The sequence below is a fragment of the Lithobates pipiens genome, unplaced genomic scaffold (genome assembly GCF_037356315.1).
Source record: "Lithobates pipiens isolate NorthernLeopardFrog02 unplaced genomic scaffold, aLitPip1_a1.2 Scaffold_18, whole genome shotgun sequence".
Lineage (NCBI taxonomy): Eukaryota > Metazoa > Chordata > Amphibia > Anura > Ranidae > Lithobates > Lithobates pipiens.
Genome location: NW_027507758.1, coordinates 22,821,693 through 22,843,039, shown reverse-complemented (window position 1 = coordinate 22,843,039; position 21,347 = coordinate 22,821,693). Strand labels below are relative to the sequence as shown.

Genomic DNA, 21,347 nt, shown 5'->3' with positions numbered 1-21,347 from the left:
CGGCGGCCTCCTCCTTCACTAGTCTCCTTCGCGGCGGCCTCCTCCTTCACTAGTCTCCTTCGCGGCGGCCTCCTCCTTCACTAGTCTCCTTCGCGGCGGCCTCCTCCTTCACTAGTCTCCTTCGCGGCGGCCTCCTCCTTCACTAGTCTCCTTCGCGGCGGCCTCCTCCTTCACTAGTCTGCAAATTTACAGGGATACTCACATTTTGTGGATGGCCCTTTGTTGGCAGGTTTACAGCTATTCCACACTTTCCCAATCTTAAATTTACTGATTTATCTGTACCTTTTTCACGAAGTTTTTTTTGAAGTGTTTTTTTCTGTTTATGGTGTGGATAATGACACAGTACTGACTCACCTGAAGTCTGACAACCAGAAACATGTGGATTGTGACACTACAATCGCATGACACCCCCTGACTATACTCTGGCGATCTCCATTTCTCTATATTTTACCTTCTAAAATAATTCACTTATTTTTCACTGTAATTAATTTGAATCACTTTGCAGAGATGTTTTATTTTTGACATGGAGGAACTAATTTCTCCTTATCAGTCAAAACAAAATATAATTCCTTCTTATTTAATGCTCTTTGACAATATAGTTCCCAAGAAGGTGAATACTTTTTATAGGAACTGTATATCCCGGCCTCAACTCATTGCTTCCTCTCCATTCATCTAGACATTTGTTCCCTTTCTCTTTTTCTAGTAGCTCATCCCTTTTCTCTCACTCTCTCTCCTTCTTACTCATCCCTCTCCTCTCTCCCTTTTGTTTATTCACCTATCCTCATCCCCTTAATATACTCAATTGTCCTCCTCGCTCCATTTTTCTAATCACTCATCCCTTTGCTCTTTCTTTTTTTTTTTATTCGCTCTCACTTCCTTCTACTTGCTCATTCTTACTCATATCTCTGTCTTTGTCTTCTCTCCCTTCATTTACTTTCTCCTCCCTCTGCTCTGCACCCTACTTCTACTCACTTATCCATTTTCTCACTCGTTCCCATTCCCTCTACTTGCTCTCTTCTATACACTTATTCTTCTCCTCGCTCTCTTTTGCTTGCTCATCCCATTCTTCTTACTCATTCCTGTCCTCACTTCATTTTTCTCACACATACCTCTCCCTTCTATTACATTCTTCATCTTTCTCCTCTCTCTGCTTGCACCCTACTGCTACTCGCCCATCCGTTTTCTCATGGTCTCCCATTCGCTCATCCCTCTTCTTGCTCTCTTCTACGCATTCATTTCTCTCCTCGCTCCATTCTTCTTCTCACTCATACCGCTCCCTTTTTCTACTGTCTTCATCATCATCTACTTATTCCTCTCTTATTTGTACCCTACTTCTACCCATTTTCTAATTCCACTTCTCAATCCCTTTTACTTGCCCATACTTTTCCTCATTCCATTCTTCTACTTGCGCTCCTCACTGTATTCTTCTCACACATACCTCTCCCTTCTACATTCTTCATCCTTCTCTGCTTGCACCCTACTTACCTGTCCCTTTTCTAATGGTATCCCATTTGCTCATCCCTCTTCTCGCTCTCTTCTACACACTTTTTCCTTTCCTCCCTCTTAATTTGCTCACCCCTTTCCTCATTCCATTCTTCTACTCATCTTCCTCACTTCATTCTTCTCTCACATACCTCTCCCATCTTTCTTCACCCTTCTCTCTCTACTCGCTCTCCTCTTCTCACATATTCCTCTCCCTTCATCCTTCTCTCTCTCTCGCTTCATCCTTCTCTCTCTCTCGCTTCATCCTTCTCTCTCTCTCGCTTCATCCTTCTCTCTCTCTCTTGCTTCATCCTTCTCTCTCTCTCTCTCTCTTGCTTCATCCTTCTCTCTCTCTCTCTCTCTCTTGCTTCATCCTTCTCTCTCTCTCTCTTGCTTCATCCTTCTCTCTCTCTCTCTCTCTCGCTTCATCCTTCTCTCTCTCGCTTCATCCTTCTCTCTCTCTCTCTCTCTCTCTCTCTCTCTCTCGCTTCATCCTTCTCTCTCTCTCTCTCTCGCTTCATCCTTCTCTCTCTCTCTCTCTCTCTCTCTCTCTCTCTCTCTCTCGCTTCATCCTTCTCTCTCTCTCTCTCTCTCTCTCTCTCTCTCTCTCTCTCGCTTCATCCTTCTCTCTCTCACTTCATCCTTCTCTCTCTCTCTCTCTCTCTCTCGATTCATCCTTCCTTCTCCTCTCTGGCTTCATCCTTCCTTTTTCCTCTCTGGCTTCATCCTTCTCCTTTTTCCTCTCTGGCTTCATCCTTCTCCTTTTTCCTCTCTGGCTTCATCCTTCTCCTTTTTCCTCTCTGGCTTCATCCTTCTCCTTTTTCCTCTCTGGCTTCATCCTTCTCCTTTTTCCTCTCTGGCTTCATCCTTCTCCTTTTTCCTCTCTGGCTTCATCCTCCTCCTTTTTCCTCTCTGGCTTCATCCTCCTCCTTTTTCCTCTCTGGCTTCATCCTCCTCCTTTTTCCTCTCTGGCTTCATCCTTCTCCTTTTTCCTCTCTGGCTTCATCCTTCTCCTTTTTCCTCTCTGGCTTCATCCTTCTCCTTTTTCCTCTCTGGCTTCATCCTTCTCCTTTTTCCTCTCTGGCTTCATCCTTCTCCTTTTTCCTCTCTGGCTTCATCCTTCTCCTTTTTCCTCTCTGGCTTCATCCTCCTCCTTTTTCCTCTCTGGCTTCATCCTCCTCCTTTTTCCTCTCTGGCTTCATCCTTCTCCTTTTTCCTCTCTGGCTTCATCCTTCTCCTTTTTCCTCTCTGGCTTCATCCTTCTCCTTTTTCCTCTCTGGCTTCATCCTTCTCCTTTTTCCTCTCTGGCTTCATCCTTCTCCTTTTTCCTCTCTGGCTTCATCCTTCTCCTTTTTCCTCTCTGGCTTCATCCTTCTCCTTTTTCCTCTCTGCTTTGCACCCTACTTCTACTCGCTTATCCCTTTTTAATCACGGTCCCCCATTTGCTAATGCCTCCTTCTTGCTCTCTTCTACACACTTATTCTTCTCACTCCTCCTTTTTACTTATTCTCTTTTTCTACTCTAATTTCCTTATCTTCGTTTAAACTCCTTTGTCTCTTTCCTCACTCCTACTTGCTCATGCTTCTCCTTGCTAATCCTCTCGTCTCCTCGCTCCCTTGTGTCTACTTGTTCTTCTTCATACTCCTTTCTACTAACTCATCACTATTTTTTTTTTCTCCCTCTTCAACTTGCTAAATCTTCTCTTCCTTTTTTTTTTTTCACTTATCCTCACGCTCTTCTACTCACACAGTTTCCTTGCTCCGTTCTTCTATTTGCTCATCTCTCTACTCGCTTCCTTTTACTCTCTGGTAGATTTTTTTTTTTTTTCACTCCAGCTCCTTCATAATGATTCCATCTGGACTCAAATGGGTTGTTCATTTTGTTTCTTGTGTATACGGGAATGTGATTGGTGGATGTCGGTCTGTTATTGGGGATAGGGTAATTATTCTGCAGGCCTGTAGTAGATAAGTTGCTTCTAAAGTAACATCAGCTGATGTTACCGCAGATGAAGATTTTACTTCTACCACCTGCGGGGAAGACCCATCACGTATCCCATATTGCCCTTTTAGCACTATGGATGGAGCCTCTGATTCTGGAGATACTGCAGGTGAACAGGACGATGAGGACGAGGAGTACGTTCCAGAGTGGCATGAAGACTACGACGACGATCTAGACGAAGATGAGTTTTCGTATGATGAAGATGATGAATCGGAGAACCTGGAACCTGATTCCTTTATATTTGAGGATTACGATGGAGATGCATACGAGTAAATCCATCTGCCCGCTCCTCCCGATTATTTGTCCGGAGTTGTCATTTATGTCCAGCAGGGTGTCGCTCTCTGCCCATTTCCCCTTCATGTGCCTCAGTTATTTCCTTGGGAATGCCGTTAATTACCAGTAATTCACTGATAAGACTACAGGCCCAGCCATCGTAACGGGACTGCAATTATATATACAGTATGTTTATATTTATAATTAAGAGTTATTTTTTATTATGGTTACTCATGTTAATTTTCCAAACTCATTGTGACCCCTCCCCAGCGTAGTCTATAGGCTGGGAGTTGGCGCCTCTGGCGGGTGAAATGAGGCATTGCAGCTGGGAGTTACTGCAGCTCGTTTATTAAAGTTACAGCTAAGCTGTTGTCCCTGCTTGTGTCTGCTTTTATTTTCTTTCAAAATCATTTTAACCCTCAATTTTTGTTTAATACCTTTTTAGAGAACAAAGGTCATGGAAACGGAGATGCCCAGGTCAAATTTTAGCAGCAACTTGACTAACTTGCATATCTAAAACATTTTTATATCTTTTTCTGGGGACATATTTATGTCTTTTATTTGGTATACTGTTTAAATTAACACCAGATTTTTTTTTTTTTTTTTTTTTTTTATAGATTGACAAATGTACAAAATAGTAATGTGTATCTGTGGTCAACATTTTAAAGTTGTGTATCAATTTCCACATTGAATTTCAATTATTTCTAGTCTACTCCTATTCCTCTAACAAAGGGGTGTCACTCCATTTCATTGCGGGGCAGCATCAGCCGGATGTATCTGTAAAGGCCCGTACACGTGATCGGACTTTTTGACAACAAATGTGCAAATTAACGTTTTTAAGGCAACATCCGACCGTGTGTACGCCCCATCGGACAAACTTTTTCGGTTTTCATCGGACTTTTGTTGGCTGTGCGAACCGACAAACTTTTTGACAACATAAGTCCGATGGAGCAAAATCCGATCAGGTGTACACAAAACCATCGGACTTTTGTACAAAGTACAAACACGCATGTTCAGAACCAATGCAAAACATCAGACGACCATATAGAAGTTGACCAAAGGGTGGCGCCGGAGTAATTGAACGTCCTCTTTTGAAGTGTCGTCAGTACGTTGAAACGTCACTACATTTTGTTGCCTAAAAAGTCAGATCGTGTGTATGCAATACAAACTTACAGCTAACGCACTTTGTACACACTTTGCCGTGGACTTTTGCACAAAGTGCGATCTCGTGTATGAGGCTTAAGACTAGATGTCTGCAATACCCTGCTCTCCTTTTTACATAAAGTGTCAATATTCCCCCTGCCCTACATCAGTTGGGAGCAGGACTGGGACACAGAATGTGCATGGTCTGGAGGCTGCTGAACGCAGAGACCAGGGAGTGCTGCGGTTGAGTGCAGGACCTATGGGAGGAGTTCTGCTCTCCTCTGCTGCCGACTGGGGGGGTGGCGGTGGGGGGTGTGCAGGAGAGGCGGGAGGACCACATCAAATGACCTGGCAGGCCGGATACAGCTCTTGGGTCTTACGTTTAACACATGCTGTAAGGCAGTGATGGAGAACCGTGGCACCCCAGATGTTTTGGAACTACATTTCCCATGATGTTTGACTACAAGGCCGAGTACGAGAGCATCATGGGAAATGTAGTTCCAAAACATCTAACGACAACGAGCGTCTTGTCGCGCGACAACGAGCGTCTTGTCGCGCGACAACGAGCGTCTTGTCGCGCGACAACGAGCGTCTTGTCGCGCGACAACGAGCGTCTTGTCGTCGCGCGACAACGAGCGTCTTGTCGTCGCGCGACAACGAGCGTCTTGTCGTCGCGCGACAACGAGCGTCTTGTCGTCGCGCGACAACGAGCGTCTTGTCGTCGCGCGACAACGAGCGTCTTGTCGTCGCGCGACAACGAGCGTCTTGTCGTCGCGCGACAACGAGCGTCTTGTCGTCGCGCGACAACGAGCGTCTTGTCGTCGCGCGACAACGAGCGTCTTGTCGTCGCGCGACAACGAGCGTCTTGTCGTCGCGCGACAACGAGCGTCTTGTCGTCGCGCGACAACGAGCGTCTTGTCGTCGCGCGACAACGAGCGTCTTGTCGTCGCGCGACAACGAGCGTCTTGTCGTCGCGCGACAACGAGCGTCTTGTCGTCGCGCGACAACGAGCGTCTTGTCGTCGCGCGACAACGAGCGTCTTGTCGTCGCGCGACAACGAGCGTCTTGTCGTCGCGCGACAACGAGCGTCTTGTCGTCGCGCGACAACGAGCGTCTTGTCGTCGCGCGACAACGAGCGTCTTGTCGTCGCGCGACAACGAGCGTCTTGTCGTCGCGCGACAACGAGCGTCTTGTCGTCGCGCGACAACGAGCGTCTTGTCGTCGCGCGACAACGAGCGTCTTGTCGTCGCGCGACAACGAGCGTCTTGTCGTCGCGCGACAACGAGCGTCTTGTCGTCGCGCGACAACGAGCGTCTTGTCGTCGCGCGACAACGAGCGTCTTGTCGTCGCGCGACAACGAGCGTCTTGTCGTCGCGCGACAACGAGCGTCTTGTCGTCGCGCGACAACGAGCGTCTTGTCGTCGCGCGACAACGAGCGTCTTGTCGTCGCGCGACAACGAGCGTCTTGTCGTCGCGCGACAACGAGCGTCTTGTCGTCGCGCGACAACGAGCGTCTTGTCGTCGCGCGACAACGAGCGTCTTGTCGTCGCGCGACAACGAGCGTCTTGTCGTCGCGCGACAACGAGCGTCTTGTCGTCGCGCGACAACGAGCGTCTTGTCGTCGCGCGACAACGAGCGTCTTGTCGTCGCGCGACAACGAGCGTCTTGTCGTCGCGCGACAACGAGCGTCTTGTCGTCGCGCGACAACGAGCGTCTTGTCGTCGCGCGACAACGAGCGTCTTGTCGTCGCGCGACAACGAGCGTCTTGTCGTCGCGCGACAACGAGCGTCTTGTCGTCGCGCGACAACGAGCGTCTTGTCGTCGCGCGACAACGAGCGTCTTGTCGTCGCGCGACAACGAGCGTCTTGTCGTCGCGCGACAACGAGCGTCTTGTCGTCGCGCGACAACGAGCGTCTTGTCGTCGCGCGACAACGAGCGTCTTGTCGTCGCGCGACAACGAGCGTCTTGTCGTCGCGCGACAACGAGCGTCTTGTCGTCGCGCGACAACGAGCGTCTTGTCGTCGCGCGACAACGAGCGTCTTGTCGTCGCGCGACAACGAGCGTCTTGTCGTCGCGCGACAACGAGCGTCTTGTCGTCGCGCGACAACGAGCGTCTTGTCGTCGCGCGACAACGAGCGTCTTGTCGTCGCGCGACAACGAGCGTCTTGTCGTCGCGCGACAACGAGCGTCTTGTCGTCGCGCGACAACGAGCGTCTTGTCGTCGCGCGACAACGAGCGTCTTGTCGTCGCGCGACAACGAGCGTCTTGTCGTCGCGCGACAACGAGCGTCTTGTCGTCGCGCGACAACGAGCGTCTTGTCGTCGCGCGACAACGAGCGTCTTGTCGTCGCGCGACAACGAGCGTCTTGTCGTCGCGCGACAACGAGCGTCTTGTCGTCGCGCGACAACGAGCGTCTTGTCGTCGCGCGACAACGAGCGTCTTGTCGTCGCGCGACAACGAGCGTCTTGTCGTCGCGCGACAACGAGCGTCTTGTCGTCGCGCGACAACGAGCGTCTTGTCGTCGCGCGACAACGAGCGTCTTGTCGTCGCGCGACAACGAGCGTCTTGTCGTCGCGCGACAACGAGCGTCTTGTCGTCGCGCGACAACGAGCGTCTTGTCGTCGCGCGACAACGAGCGTCTTGTCGTCGCGCGACAACGAGCGTCTTGTCGTCGCGCGACAACGAGCGTCTTGTCGTCGCGCGACAACGAGCGTCTTGTCGTCGCGCGACAACGAGCGTCTTGTCGTCGCGCGACAACGAGCGTCTTGTCGTCGCGCGACAACGAGCGTCTTGTCGTCGCGCGACAACGAGCGTCTTGTCGTCGCGCGACAACGAGCGTCTTGTCGTCGCGCGACAACGAGCGTCTTGTCGTCGCGCGACAACGAGCGTCTTGTCGTCGCGCGACAACGAGCGTCTTGTCGTCGCGCGACAACGAGCGTCTTGTCGTCGCGCGACAACGAGCGTCTTGTCGTCGCGCGACAACGAGCGTCTTGTCGTCGCGCGACAACGAGCGTCTTGTCGTCGCGCGACAACGAGCGTCTTTTCGTCGCGCGACAACGAGCGTCTTTTAACTTCGGCGTTTTTTTTTTTTTCAGCCAATAGGAAAAATATTTTTCATCTGCTTATTTTTTCTTGAGCAGATACAGCGTCAAAACGCCCGTAGAAACGCTCGTTGTCGCGCTAAACGCTCGAATCGAGTGTTTCCATGGGAATGAAAACGCCCAAATCAGCCCAATTCGCGTGACAAAAAAGGGTCCGGAACTTGTTTGAGCTTCAGGCGTAGGGCTTCAGGCGACATGGAGTGGAGATGTGAACCATCTCCATTGAGAATAATGGATTTTTTCCCCTCCAGCGTTTTGTAGCTTCAGGCGTAGGGCTACAAAACGTTCAGGTGTGAACGGGCTATAAGGGCTTGTTCACACCATGTGCATTTGCACCAGTCTCTGCAAGGAACACAGAATACAATTATTTATTTTTTTCCGTGCTCTTTTCATACTGCAACACTGGTATAATGTGCAAAAAATTCACATGCCACAATAGGGTTGATTTTAGGTTTGCCATCTGTCTGTGATTCACGCGGCAGTCCGGTTTTCAGTCTGCCTGAAAAGCGGACACACCGTTCACACTGGCCTGTGGCTTCCTAAGATAGCTGGAGAAAGAATTGGTCTGGACTGTGACTGGGCCATTCTAACACATGAATATGCTTTGATCTAAACCATTCCATTGTAGCTCTGGCTGGATGTTTCGGGTCGTTGTCCTGCTGGAAGGTGAACCCCCGCCCCGGTCTCAAGTCTTTTGCAGAGACTCTAACATTTTTTTCTTCTAAGATTGCCCTGTATTTGGCTCCGTCCATCTTCCCATCAACTCTGCCCAGCTTCCCTGTCCCTGCTGCAGAAAAGCATCCCCACCACATGATGCTGCCACCACCATGTTTCATGGGATGGTGTGTTCAGGGTGATGTGCAGTGTTAGTTAACCCCCACCACACATAGCGTTTTGCTTTTAGGCCAAAAAGTTTAATTTTGGTCTCATCTGACCAGATCACCTTCTTCCACATGTTTGCTGTGTCCCCCACATGGCTTCTCACTAACTACAAACAGGACTTCTTATGGCTTTCTCTCACCAATGTCTTTCTTCTTCTCACTCTTCCATAAAGGTCAGATTTGTGGAGAGACGACTAATAGTTGTCCTGTGGACAGATTCTCCCCCCTGAGCTGTGGATCTCTGCAGCTCCTCCAGAGTTACCATGGGCCTCTTGGCTCTTCTCTGATGAATGCTCTCCTTGCCCGGCTGGTCAGTTTAGGTGGACGGCCATGTCTTGGTAGGTTTGCAGTTGTGCCATACTCTTTCCATTTTCAGATGATGGACTGAACAGAGCTCTGTGAGATGGTCAAAGCTTGTGAGCTTTGTTTATAACCTAACCCTGCTTTATACTTCTCCACAACTTTATCCCTGACCTGTCTGGTGTGTTCCTTGGCCTTCGTGATGCTGTTTGTTCACTAAGGTTCTCTAACAAACCTCCGAGGGCTTCACAGAACAGCTGTGTTTATACTGAGATTAAATTACACACAGGTGGACTCTATTTACCTGACTTATGAAGGCAATTGTTTCTACTAGATTTTAGTTAGGGGTATCAAAGGGGGCTGAATACAAATGCACCTCACACTTTTCAATAAAAAAAACAAAAAATGAAAACTATTTAACGTTTTCCTGCCATGTTGTGTAAGTCTGTAGCATAAAATACATTTACGTTTTTGGTTGTAACGTGACCAAATGTGGAAAATTTCAAGGGGTGTGAATACGTCTTCAAGGTACTGTACAGTATGAATGAGATCTCAATGACCTTGAAATTTGAAAACTTGCCTTTTTTTTGAAGAAGAAGAATTCCACACATAAAAGCGGTAGTAAACAAAGAGAGAATTTTTTTTTTTTTTTTTTTTTTTTTTTAAATGTTCTCCCTGCAAGGCAATGTTATAATGTGCTAGTATGAACCACCTACTGTCACATGAGAGACTTACCTCAAACTCCATCTCTCAAATCTTTAATTTATGTTTTAAAAGAAACAGCTCCCCCCCAACCAAGACTTTCTGCGGAGTCTCCCTGCCTTTACCATACAGGTATCTTTGCCTACTACTGTGTACCCCAATAAACACCCCCCCCCCCAAAAAAAAAAAAAAAAAAAAATCATCAAATCACTTGTGATTCACCTCCTGTGTCCGCTCAGTCATTCAGCTGTTAAAGAAAATGTCAACGTCGACCTCCTGATGCCGCATCCCATGACCTGCTGTGTGATGGGCCTGCTACTTGTTGGGGACCAAAAAGGAAGCAGGGTACCGGGGACTGAAGCCTTCTGAGTTCCAGCACCTACAACGGAAATAAAGCCCCCTGTACTCTGGAATAATCTCGGCTCGACAGTACAGGTAAAGCCCTGGTTATACAAGGGAGAGGACGGGGTGAGAGTGCGTGACCAGGTAAGTAACCACTGACAAGGGGTTGGGGGATTTCATTGCTACTGACCACTAATGCAGGGAAAGTGGTTAGAAAAACACTGCTCCTGACCCCCAATGGGGGGGTTATGAATAACACAGGAGGAATATGGTGCCACCGACCATCAATGAAGGGGGTGGTTTTTGTAGCCATTAACACCAATGCTGGGATTATTACTGTGGCCACTGAAATCAATGCTAAGGGTTATTATTGCAGTCACGGATACCAATGCTGGAGGTTATAATTGCATTCACTTACACCAATACTCAGGGTTTTTATTGCAGCCGCTAACACCAATGAAGGGGGGTTACTTTTGTGGCCACTGACCCCAATGGAGGGTTATCATAGCAGTCGCTGACTCCCAATGGAGGGTTATCATAGCAGTCGCTGACCCTTTCAATGGAGGGTTATCGTAACTGTCACGACCCCCCAATGGAGGGTTATCATAGCAGTCGCTGACCCCCCCCCCCCAATGGAGGGTTATCATAACAGTCACTGTCCCCCCAATGGAGGGTTATCATAACAGTCACTGTCCCCCCAATGGAGGGTTATCATAACAGTCACTGACCCCAATGGAGGGTTATCATAACAGTCACTGACCCCCAATGGAGGGTTATGATAGCAGTCGCTGACCCCAATGGAGGGTTATCATAGCAGTCACTGACCCCCGATGGAGGGTTATCATAACAGTCACTGACCCCCCAATGGAGGGTTATCATAGCAGTCACTGACCCCCAATGGAGCATTATCATGGCCAATGCCAGAGGTTGTTATTGCAGTCGCTGACACCAATAATGGGAATTACTCTTGCGTTCACCAATGCAGTAATATTTTTACACCAATGATGAAGATATTTATTGCAGCCACTCACACCAATGCTGTTGGTAATCATTGCAGCCACTGCCACTAATGCTAGGGGTTATTATTGCAGCCACTGACACCAATACTGGGGGTTATTGCGTCCACTGACACCAGTGCAGAGGGGTTATTGTTGCATTCACTGACAAAAATGCTGGATGTTGTTTTTACATCCAGCAAACAAGCAGAGCTTCCCCTTTCAGGTGGAGCTCTGCTTTAGGCCAGGTTCACACTATAACCCGCTGCGAATTGCACAGGACCGCTGTGCATCCCTGTTCCCCGTTTCAGGGCAGATTCTATGCCCGAATTCGGCCCTGCAACTAAGCCAGATGCACAGACGTTTTTGTACAGTGCGCTCTGCAGCCGCAACGGATATATGTGAACCGGCGCCATAGGGAGCCAGTCACATTCTCCTGCTATGCGACTTGGATGCAGAGAAATCTGCATCCAATTTGCATAGGTGTGAACAGGGCCTGAAGGAGCCTCAATCCGCAGGGATGAAACCAGTGCCCTCCCTTGCACAGCCTTCTGTCCCATATGGTGCTCACCAGGAGCTTGGTCTGGTCTTCTCCCCTCAGATTCTGGGAGCCGATGCCCCGCTTTCTCTCCACCTCCTCCCCCCCACCCCACCCCACCCCAGTGATTGCACCACTCCTGAGTTGCGGCACGCTGCGCACAGGGGGAGGCGTTATAAGTGGTCGTTAAGGATGCTGTCAGGTTCCAGCTCCTTAACAACCAATGAATAGCTGGTTCTCATGGTTGTAGCTGCTGACTTTAAAACAAAAATAATAATAATAATAATAATTTGGCGGAACTCCGCTTTAAGCCCCCTTAATGACCAGCCCATTGTTTGCAATACGGTACTGCGTCATTTTAACTGACAATTGCACAGTCATGCGACGCTGTACCCAAACAAAATTTACATCCTTTTTTTCCCCACAAATAGAGCTTTCTTTTGGTGGTATTTGATCACCTCTGCGTTTTTTATTTTTGGAGCCATAAACAAAAAAATAAAAAATTACAAATTTTGAAAAAAAACAAACAATATTCTTTCCTTTTTGCTATAATATCCAAAAAAGAAAAAAATTCTTCAGCAGTTTAGGCCAATATGTATTCTTCTACATAATTTTGTTAAAAAAATAAATAAATAAATTTGCAATAAGTGTATATTAATTGGTTTACGCAAATGTTATAGTGTCTAGAAACTAGGGGGATATATTTATGGCATTTTTATTATTACTTTTTTTTTCTAGTAATGGCGGTGATTTGTGATTTTTAGCGGGACTGGGACATTGCGGCGGACAATCAGACACTTTTTTTTTTGGGACCATTGACATTTATTTATACAGCGATCAGAGCTATAAATAGCCATTGATTACTGTACATATGTGCCTGGCAGGGAAGGGGTTAAATGCATTTCCTAGGGAGGATGGGACTGACTGGGAGAAGAGAGAGCGCTGTTCCTGATGACTAGGAACAGCAGATCTCTCTCTACTCCCCTGACAGAACAGGGATCTGTTTGTTTACATTGAAAGATCCCTGTTCTGGCTCTCCGACGAGCGATCGCAGGTCGCCTGTGGACACGCACATCGGCTCCGGCACCCCCCATCGCTCTTAAAGTGGCCGACGTACACCTATGGCGGTTTGTGTAGCCGTGCCAAAACGATGTCGGCAAGTAGTTCACAACCAACTAGTCGCAGCTTATGTGTTGCATGCAACGCATTTAAAACGAGCTATGCATTTTTTTTTTACAAACGCATAGTGCATTTTAAAAGTGCTGCAATATAAAAATGAATGCACAGCAGTGTGAAAGGGCCCTTACTTGACACAATGCACCTGAACACACAAATACGCACTGGTCAGTCAGGTGCTGCATGTGAAGCCCCCCCCCTATAATTTTCAAGTTGACCACCACTTGTCAGACTAATAGACTGTATACACTCACCGGCCACTTTATTAGGTACACCTGTTCAATGCCTTGGTAACACAAAATTGCTTATCAGCCAATCACATGACAGAAACGCCATGCATTTAGGCATCTAGACGTGGTGAAGACGACATGCTGAAGTTCAAACCAAGCATTAGAATGGGGAAGAAAGAAAATGTCCAGTGAGCGGAAGCTGTGTGGCGGAAAATACCTTGTCGATGTCAGAGGATAAATGCAACGGCAAGGCCCCTTTCACACGTGTGCGACTTGTCCTGTGGCTGCAAAGTCACATCATAAGTCGTACCCTATGATTTCCAATGAGTACCATTCATATCTGTGCGACTTCAAGTCACACTGACTTCAAAGTAGTCCCTGTACTTTGCTCCGACTTTGATGCGAGTTGAGGTCCATAGACCTCAAACTTACACAGGCATTCCCTGATGCCACTTCAAAGTCACAGTAGTGTGAAAGGGGCCTTACCAAAGTAACCACTTGTTACACCCAAGGCATGCAGAATATGATCTCTTAACGCACAACACAACCAACCTTGAAGCAGATGGGCTACAGCAGCAGAAGGCCACTCTTGTCAGCTAAGAACCTGAAACTGAGGCTACAATTGGCACAGGCTCACCAAAATTGGACAACAGAAGATTGGAAAAACGTTGCCTGGTCTGATGCGTCTCGAATTCAGCTGAGACATTCAGATGGTGGGGTCAGAATTTGAGGCAAGGATCCATCCTGCCTTGTATCACCAGTTCAGGCTGGTGGAGGTGTAATAGTGGGGGGGGGGGGATGTTTTCTTGACACACTTTGGCCCCCTTAGTACCAATTGAGCATGGTTTAAACCCCACTGCCTACCTTAGTGCTGTTGCTGACCATGTCCATCCCTTTAGGACAGTGATGTTTTGAAACTACATTTCCCATGATGCTCATGCATTCTGCAGTGTAGCTGAACATCATGGGAAATGTAGTTTCCTAAGAGCAATCATCTCATCACTGGACAATGAGGTCACTGTCCTCCAATGGCCTCCACACTCACCAGATCTCATCCAATAGAGCAGTGGGTCATCAGCTCCTGTCCTCGGGACCCACTAACAGACCAGGTCTGCAAGATTAACAAATACATGACAGGTGATATCATTTGCTGCTCAGTGATTGCAGTATTCTAGTCTGCCTCTCCCCCAAGGTAATAAATGAAACTTGGCCTGTTATTGGGCCCTGGGGACGGGGTGGATGACCACTGCAATAGAGCACCTGTGGGATGTGGTGGAACAGGCAAGTGGCATCATGGATGTGCAGCCACTGCGTGATGCTATCATCTCACTATGGCGCAAAATCTCCAACACCTTGTGGAATCTATGCCATGAAGGAAAAAGGGGGTCCAAGCCGGTCCTAGCGAGGTGAGGTGTACCTAATAACGTGGCCGCCAAGTGTATATGACAATTCAGCCACGTACTGTACAGGCAAAACGAGCAGGAGTGGGTGGTGAGCCTCAGACAGAGACCACGTATCAGATTTATGGGGGGGATTCCCCGAATTATCCTGGGAACGAAAATTATTAGAATAACGATTGGCTATTCTCTCTTCATTCTGGAGGGGACATAAATAAAAATAAAAGCCAAAAAAAACAAAACAAACAACTTTTATTACATCACACAATTTTTTGAGTCACAATGATGGGAAGGTGACTGTAAAGTATTCTGAGAAGATCCCTTCCATTTCCTCAGCCTCGTAGTCCTTAACAAGGACCAAGTGTCTGTCGTGGGCACCCCGAATCATCGCAGACAGTGCTGGAAATAGAAGAACATCTGCAGTTCAGGTGATCCTCGCTCATACACACAAAAAAAATAAAAAAAAACAAAACAAAAAAACACAGCAGAGGGAATGAAGGATAGATAGCACCCTCAGCTACTGACATACAGTAAAACCTTGGTTTGAGAGCGTTTTGCAAGACAAGCAAAGAATTTTAAATACATTTTGACTTGATAGAGAGATAGATTATCTATTTATATCTATAATATATATATATATATATATATATATATATATATATATCTATATATATATATAAAAGCCATGTCTTGATATACAAGTAGCATCATGTCACAACTGAGTATAAAAGAGAAGAGAAGAGAGGCGCGAAGCAGGAGCTACAGAGTATAAAAGAGAAGAGGTGCCTCTAAGTGTAGCGATATGTTGCTAAATGTTCTACCTTCATTAAATGTAACCATATTGCTACACTTAGAAGCGCCTATCTTCTCTTTTATACTCTGGAGCTCCGGCTGGATTTTGCTTCTAATCCCCCTGCGGAGGCTTCCATTTGTGGATGGACATTTTATGGTTACACAACCTGATCACATTGCTATAATCTTTTTATATAGGCTATAAAATGAAGGTCGTATGAATAAATGGCCGTGGAATGAATCATTTCAGTTTCCATTATTTCTTATGGGGAAATTCGCTTTGATATACGAGTGCTTTGGATTACAAGCATGTTTGCGGAAGGAATTATGCTCGCAATCCAAGGTTTTACTGTAATTCATCCAAGCTCAGCTGGTCTACAGCCTCCTGCCAGGTGCCCACACTTCCCCCCTTTTTATAAAGGACTTGGTGGCTCCTAGGGGGGTTGTGTACAATGTAAAGAACCCCCAGGACTTCTCAGGTGGCTATGGGAACCACAGGTTGCCTGAAGCTGTCCATATATAGTATTATTACACCCTGTAGAGCAGAGAGCATTTAAAAAAAGTTAATGTAAACCCTAAGTGGGTGAATTTTGGTTTGCTCTGGGTGTCAATTTTTTTGTCTCCAACTTAAAACAAGTATGGCCAACGCTTTTTTTGGTCATCATTTTTTGGGGTCACAGGCATGCCTTAGAGCAGTGGTCATCAACTCCTGTCCTCAGGGCCCACTAATAGGCCAGGTTTGCATGATAACTGAAATACATGACAGGTGATATCATTTGCTGCGCAGCGATTGCTGTATTCTAGTCTGCATCTCCCTGAGATAATACATAAAACCTGGCCTGTTAGTGGGCCCTGAGGACAGGGTTGATGACCACTGCCTTAAAGGGTTACTAAACCCTCTTTTTTTTTTTTTTTTAAATAACATATATATATATATATATATACACATATATATATATATATATATATATATATATATATATATCATACTCATCTCCTCTGTGCCGTTCTTTTTGCACAGAGTGGCCTCAGTCCTCCTCTTCTGGGGTCCCTCAACAGCTCCTCCCTGCTTCGGGAAACCACTTAGGAGAAGCGCTCTCCTTGGGGGTACCCATGTGGACGCACTCCCGAATCCAGCTTTTGCATCCATAGACACAGAAAGCCGGACTCTGCCACGCCCCCTCGTTATTGGATTTGACTGACAGCAGTCTATCCATCAATCTATCCAATCAGGACACAAGACAGCAGCTAGAACTGGTGTGCTCATTCCCGGCCGGAGAAAGACAGGGTTCAGGTAAGCACTGGGGGGGGGGGGCTGCTACATGAGGTTTTGCACCTTGATGCATTAGGATGCATTAAAGGGGTTGTAAAGACTCGTGGCTTTTTTCACCTTAATGCATCCTATGCATTAAGGTGAAAAAACACCTTGCAGTCACCAGCCCCCCCCCCCCCCCCCCCTTCACATTTTACTTACCTGAGCCCTGAATTTCTGTCAGCACATCCCCGCCGTCCCTCTCTCCACGGGTTTCCCGGCTCTTGATTGGATAGATTGATAGCAGCGCAGCCATTGGCTCTCGATGCTGTCAAACCAATCCAATGATGCGGGGGCGGGTCTGAGTCCTGTATTCAGCCTCTATGGACGCCAAATGCTGGACTCAGGAGAGCGCCCCCGCAAGGTAACCCCCTTGAGAAAACACTTCTCCAAGGGGTTTAGCTAATGTGGGGATGAGCCGAGGGACCCCAGAAATGGATGTTCGGGGCCACTCTGTGCAAAACGAGTTGCACAGTGGAGGCAAATATGATTTATTTTTTTTCCTTTCAAATAAACATAAAAAAAAAAACAATCCTTTAGTTTCACTTTAGAACCGGTTCACACTGAGGCAGCACGACTTGCAGCGCGACCGCCGCAGGCGACCTGCACGCGACAGCAGCGGTGACTTGCAAAACGACTTCTATATAGAAGTCAATGCAAGTCGCCTCAAGTCGCCCCCAAGTTAGTACAGGAACCTTTTTTCTAAGTTGGAGCAACTTGAGTCACTCCTATTAGAACGGTTCCATAGTACAGAACAGGACGAGACTTGTCAGGCGGCTAAGTCACCCCAGTGTGAACCGGCTCACCCCAGGTGAAAAACCATGAGGGATTACAACCCCTTTAACTTTTGCTCTCCTGGGACCTAGAATCAGCCAACAATGGGAAAAGGCCTGCTGTCAGCTGACATCACATAGGAGCTCCAGAAGGATGCCATATTGTCAGGATCCACCCAGCTGGCTGTTTGATAGATGGCTCTGGCTCTTGGCGTGTAAAAAGCTTTTATACTTTGTCACATCTCATTTCAATTTTCCTCAGGATATAAAAAAAAAAATAGCCATAAAAACCATTCCTCACCTCGTCCGCAAGATGGTCTGAATAGGCACAAGATCTTTTTATTCATTGCCAAAGCCTGGCCCAGCTCATAGCCGACACCGAAGGACGGCCGGGTCACTTCCGCCACTACCACATCGGCCTTTTTAAGCCTCTCAACATCTCGGTCCTGGGTGAGTTTGTCTTTCTTGGAAGCGTCTTCCCCTACAATAGACAGCACAGAAGATGATCAGGGTGCACAGATTCCCAAATCCTGATACCGATCCATTCTCTGCAAGTTTAAACTGACACAAGCTTGACACAGGACCGTCACTGCGCTGCAACGGTGTGCTTTTCATCATTCAGGAGCGCAACCGGAGATCAATGCTGGTAAATCACCTCCACTCACCGACTACCTGTAAATGAAGGTCTGCTAGAAGCAAGCTGAATACCAAAAGACGTGGCTGACCCAACACGGCCTTACAAAATTCTGGCACTGGAGGGAGATCCGGTACTGACACAGGAAGACTGTCCTCCCGGGGGAGGGGGTCAGCTTTCATCTGCTGACCTAAAATAACCGTCATCATATTTTAATGCATTTGTTAACCACTTGCCGCCCGCCCTATAGCAGAATGACGGCAGCAAAGTGGTTTCAAAATCCTGATCGGACGTCATATGACGTCCTCAGGATTTTGAGCCGCTGCTCGCCCCCCGGGGCGCGCATCGCGGCAATCGTTGTTGCAGGGTGTCAGTCTGACACCCCGCAACTACAATCTCGGTAAAGAGTCTCCTACAGACTCTTTACTACGTGATCAGCCGTGTCCAATCACAGCTGATCACAGTGTAAATAGCAAAGCCGGTGATCAGCTTTTCCTCACTCGTGTCTGTCAGATTGGCTGCTCCTCTGAAAGGGGGGGGGGGTCTGTGCTGATCGATTATCAGCGCAGCCCCCCCCCCCCCCCCCGAGGATGCCCACACTGGACCACCAGGGATGTCCAGCACCAGGTATGCCACCCTAGACCACCAGGGATGCCAATAAGTGCCCCCCCCCCCCAAGCCCCCATTTTACATACCTGGATGCTGTCATCCTCTGTCCAGGAACAAGCACGCCATCTGTAGCTGGTGTCCTGCTTGGACAGATTGATAGCAGCACGGCCATTGGCTCCCGCTGTTGTCAATCAAATCCAATGATGTGGGGGGGGGGGCGCGAGTGCATTCTGTGTGAACGGACACAGATAAATAGATAGGAAGAAAAGAAACTCTGGACAGCCGCACTCCGGATGGAATCTGAAATAACTTGTGCCTTTATTTCTCAAGTGAAAAATCACATGAACCACAGCAAAAGAGAACATGGAACAAAAATCTGACGCGTTTCGCACCAAAATCAGGGCTTACTCATAGACACATGGGCACAGATGCGTGACTCCAGAGCACCCCCACACAGGTGTCCACCAAGGGGACCCCAGAAGGAGGATCGGGGCCACTCTGTGCAAAACGAACTGCACAGTGGAGGCAAGTATGATGTTTGTTATTAAAAATAAACAAAAACCCCTTTAAGGGGGTAAATTCTTCCAGGGCTGAAGTGGTTAAAAGCAGATTCCATCCTTATGACTAGACTTGCTAATATGCAGCACCACCCCCCTCAAACTGCCTCGCCTCATACAGAATCCGGCGGGGGGGGGGGGAATTCTTCTCCCCACCAGCCGCTGTCATTTTTGGAATTTAGGGCAGCTGTACAGACATCTGTAGCTCCGCTCGCACAGCCATATCACAGGGATCTGTGTATATGGAATGGGGGGGGGGGGGGGCAGGGAAATGTCCCATCTGCCACCGCAGCAGCAGAGAGACTCCTAGTCCTCCATGGGTCATAAGATCAGTGACAACACCGCGCTCATAGCCCACCGTTACTTACTCCAGCCCCGCAACTCAGAGTCCAAACCTGCAGCTATAGGAAGAGTCTGCAGGAGCCAGATCATTGCAGAGAGCATTATCACCACTCTCTGGTAATAGTGATGCCCCCCCCCCATGGTGCCATACTTAGAATGTATCTAAACATAAAAACAGAAATGTAATATATTGCAGCTTAGCAGCTCTTATATGTAGTGTCTGCATCATTTCAGACTCCCTCCCCCCACTTTAATTTTACTTGGTGGTCCTACCAATAACACACTTCATGTCCCAGGATGACAACTCTCACTCAGTGCACTGCATCTATGGGAGGAGTGGTCACCCTATGACAGACCTATTAACCCCCAAATTTGTAATTCCTCCAAAAAGGGCTCTATGACCCCCATCTCTGTCCTGTATACCCCCCCCCCCCAGAGACCGCTATGAACCCCCAAGTCTGTCATTCTGTCCAAATAGAGGTCTATAAACCCAAACTCGGTCATACAACCCCCTCCCCTCCCATAGGGCACCATGACCCCACAACTCCATCATGTACCACCTGTATAGCTCTACAAGTCCCAAGATCTGTCAGCCCCCCCCCCCCCATTAAGCTCTATTAGTTCTGTTATGTACCCCTTCTTTCCTTAGCGCTCCAAGAGCCCCCAGATCTGTCATGCTTACGTCACCCCTCCCCCACCAAGAACTCTACGATCCCCCATTTCTGTAGTCTCTCCCCCCAGAGATCTATTAACCCCCAGATTTGTAATTTCTCCACACAAATAGAGCCCTATGACCCCCCAGCTGTCAGCACCCCCCACCATAAAGCTCTATGAGCAATGCTGCCCCCCGTCATATAGCACCCCTCCACAGACCCCCCACATATAGAGATTAATAAGACCCCTACCCTTCCATGCCCCCTATAAAGCCTGACACCCCCAGATGTCATATTCCTATTCTATAGATCTCCACTAGCCCCCCATCTCTGTCTTGTTCCTCCCCCTATAGGGTTCTATGGCCCACCTCCTCCCCCCTCTGGGCGCACAGGGCGATATAAACCCGGACTGGAGCCCTCACATGGTGCCCCCCAGGAAGCCGCCATTTTGTCGGAGCCCAACAGGTGACAGGACATGTTCGACTGCCATTACCGGCTTCAGTGATCTCATTGAGCTCGGTCAGCACGGTTCCATAGCGCTTCAACTCCTCAACGATCCGCTCATACAGAGCCCGGTCCTCCCGACCGCCCCGAGTACTATGACAGAAATACACCGAGAGAGACATTCCCGCCTGAGAGCAGAGCGGCCAATGGGCAGCCGAGGAGGGGGGTCATGTGACTGCTCTACTCCGAGGGGGGTCATGTGACTGCTCTCCTCAGAGTGGGGGGTTCAGGTAACTTCTCCTCAGAGTGAGGTCAGGTGACCTTTCTTTTCTCAGAGGGTGGTCATGTGACCTTTCTTTTCTCAGAGGGGGGTCATGTGACTTTTCTCCTCAGAGGGGGGTTCATGTGACTTTTCTCCTCAGAGGGGGGTTCATGTGACTTTTCTGCTCAGCTCAGAAAGTGTAAATAGTTGAAGGGACTACTAATAATGAGGAGAAAAAGATTGAAAAAGTTCTGAAATTAGTTATTAAAGCAAAACTTCACTCATTTTTTTTCATCTTTGCATCTATTAAATCTTCTGCCCTTGTTGTTTTAACCACATCAGCCCCGGAAGGATTTACCCCCTTCCTGACCAGGCCATTTTTTTGCAACACGGCACTGTGTCGCTATAACT

At 48.0% G+C, this 21,347-nt stretch overlaps 2 protein-coding genes across 3 annotated transcripts in view; one reads left to right on the top strand and one right to left on the bottom strand.

The window, feature by feature from the left end:
* CUL9 (cullin 9) overlaps positions 1-4,131 on the top strand; it is an 89,373-nt gene extending 85,242 nt beyond the window's left edge. For both annotated transcript variants that reach the window (XM_077485469.1, XM_077485468.1), the window contains exon 41: positions 3,552-4,131. In XM_077485469.1, coding sequence (XP_077341595.1) covers positions 3,552-3,753 — 202 coding nt within the window. In that variant the 3' untranslated portion in view covers positions 3,754-4,131. The remainder of the gene's footprint in view (positions 1-3,551) is intronic.
* A 10,659-nt stretch (positions 4,132-14,790) lies between these two features.
* LOC143987018 (5-hydroxymethyl-dUMP N-hydrolase-like) lies at positions 14,791-20,913 on the bottom strand. Its single transcript, XM_077485467.1, has 3 exons — positions 20,724-20,913; positions 17,737-17,916; positions 14,791-14,957 (listed from the first exon to the last, which is right to left on the bottom strand). Exons 1-3 carry the CDS (start codon positions 20,854-20,856, stop codon positions 14,836-14,838), a joined length of 435 nt encoding a protein of 144 aa, XP_077341593.1. The 5' UTR covers positions 20,857-20,913; the 3' UTR covers positions 14,791-14,835.
* Positions 20,914-21,347: the final 434 nt, after the last annotated feature.

Bases quoted from the DNA above. Each gene is read 5' to 3' on its own strand.
- LOC143987018 (XM_077485467.1), bottom strand. From the start codon at position 20,856: ATGTCTCTCTCGGTGTATTTCTGTCATAGTACTCGGGGCGGTCGGGAG. The intron at 17,917-20,723 runs GTAATGGCAGTC...TGTCTATTGTAG, and splicing joins CAATGAGATCACTGAAGCCG to GGGAAGACGCTTCCAAGAAA. The intron at 14,958-17,736 runs GTGAGGAATGGT...TTCTATTTCCAG, and splicing joins CAGACCATCTTGCGGACGAG to CACTGTCTGCGATGATTCGG.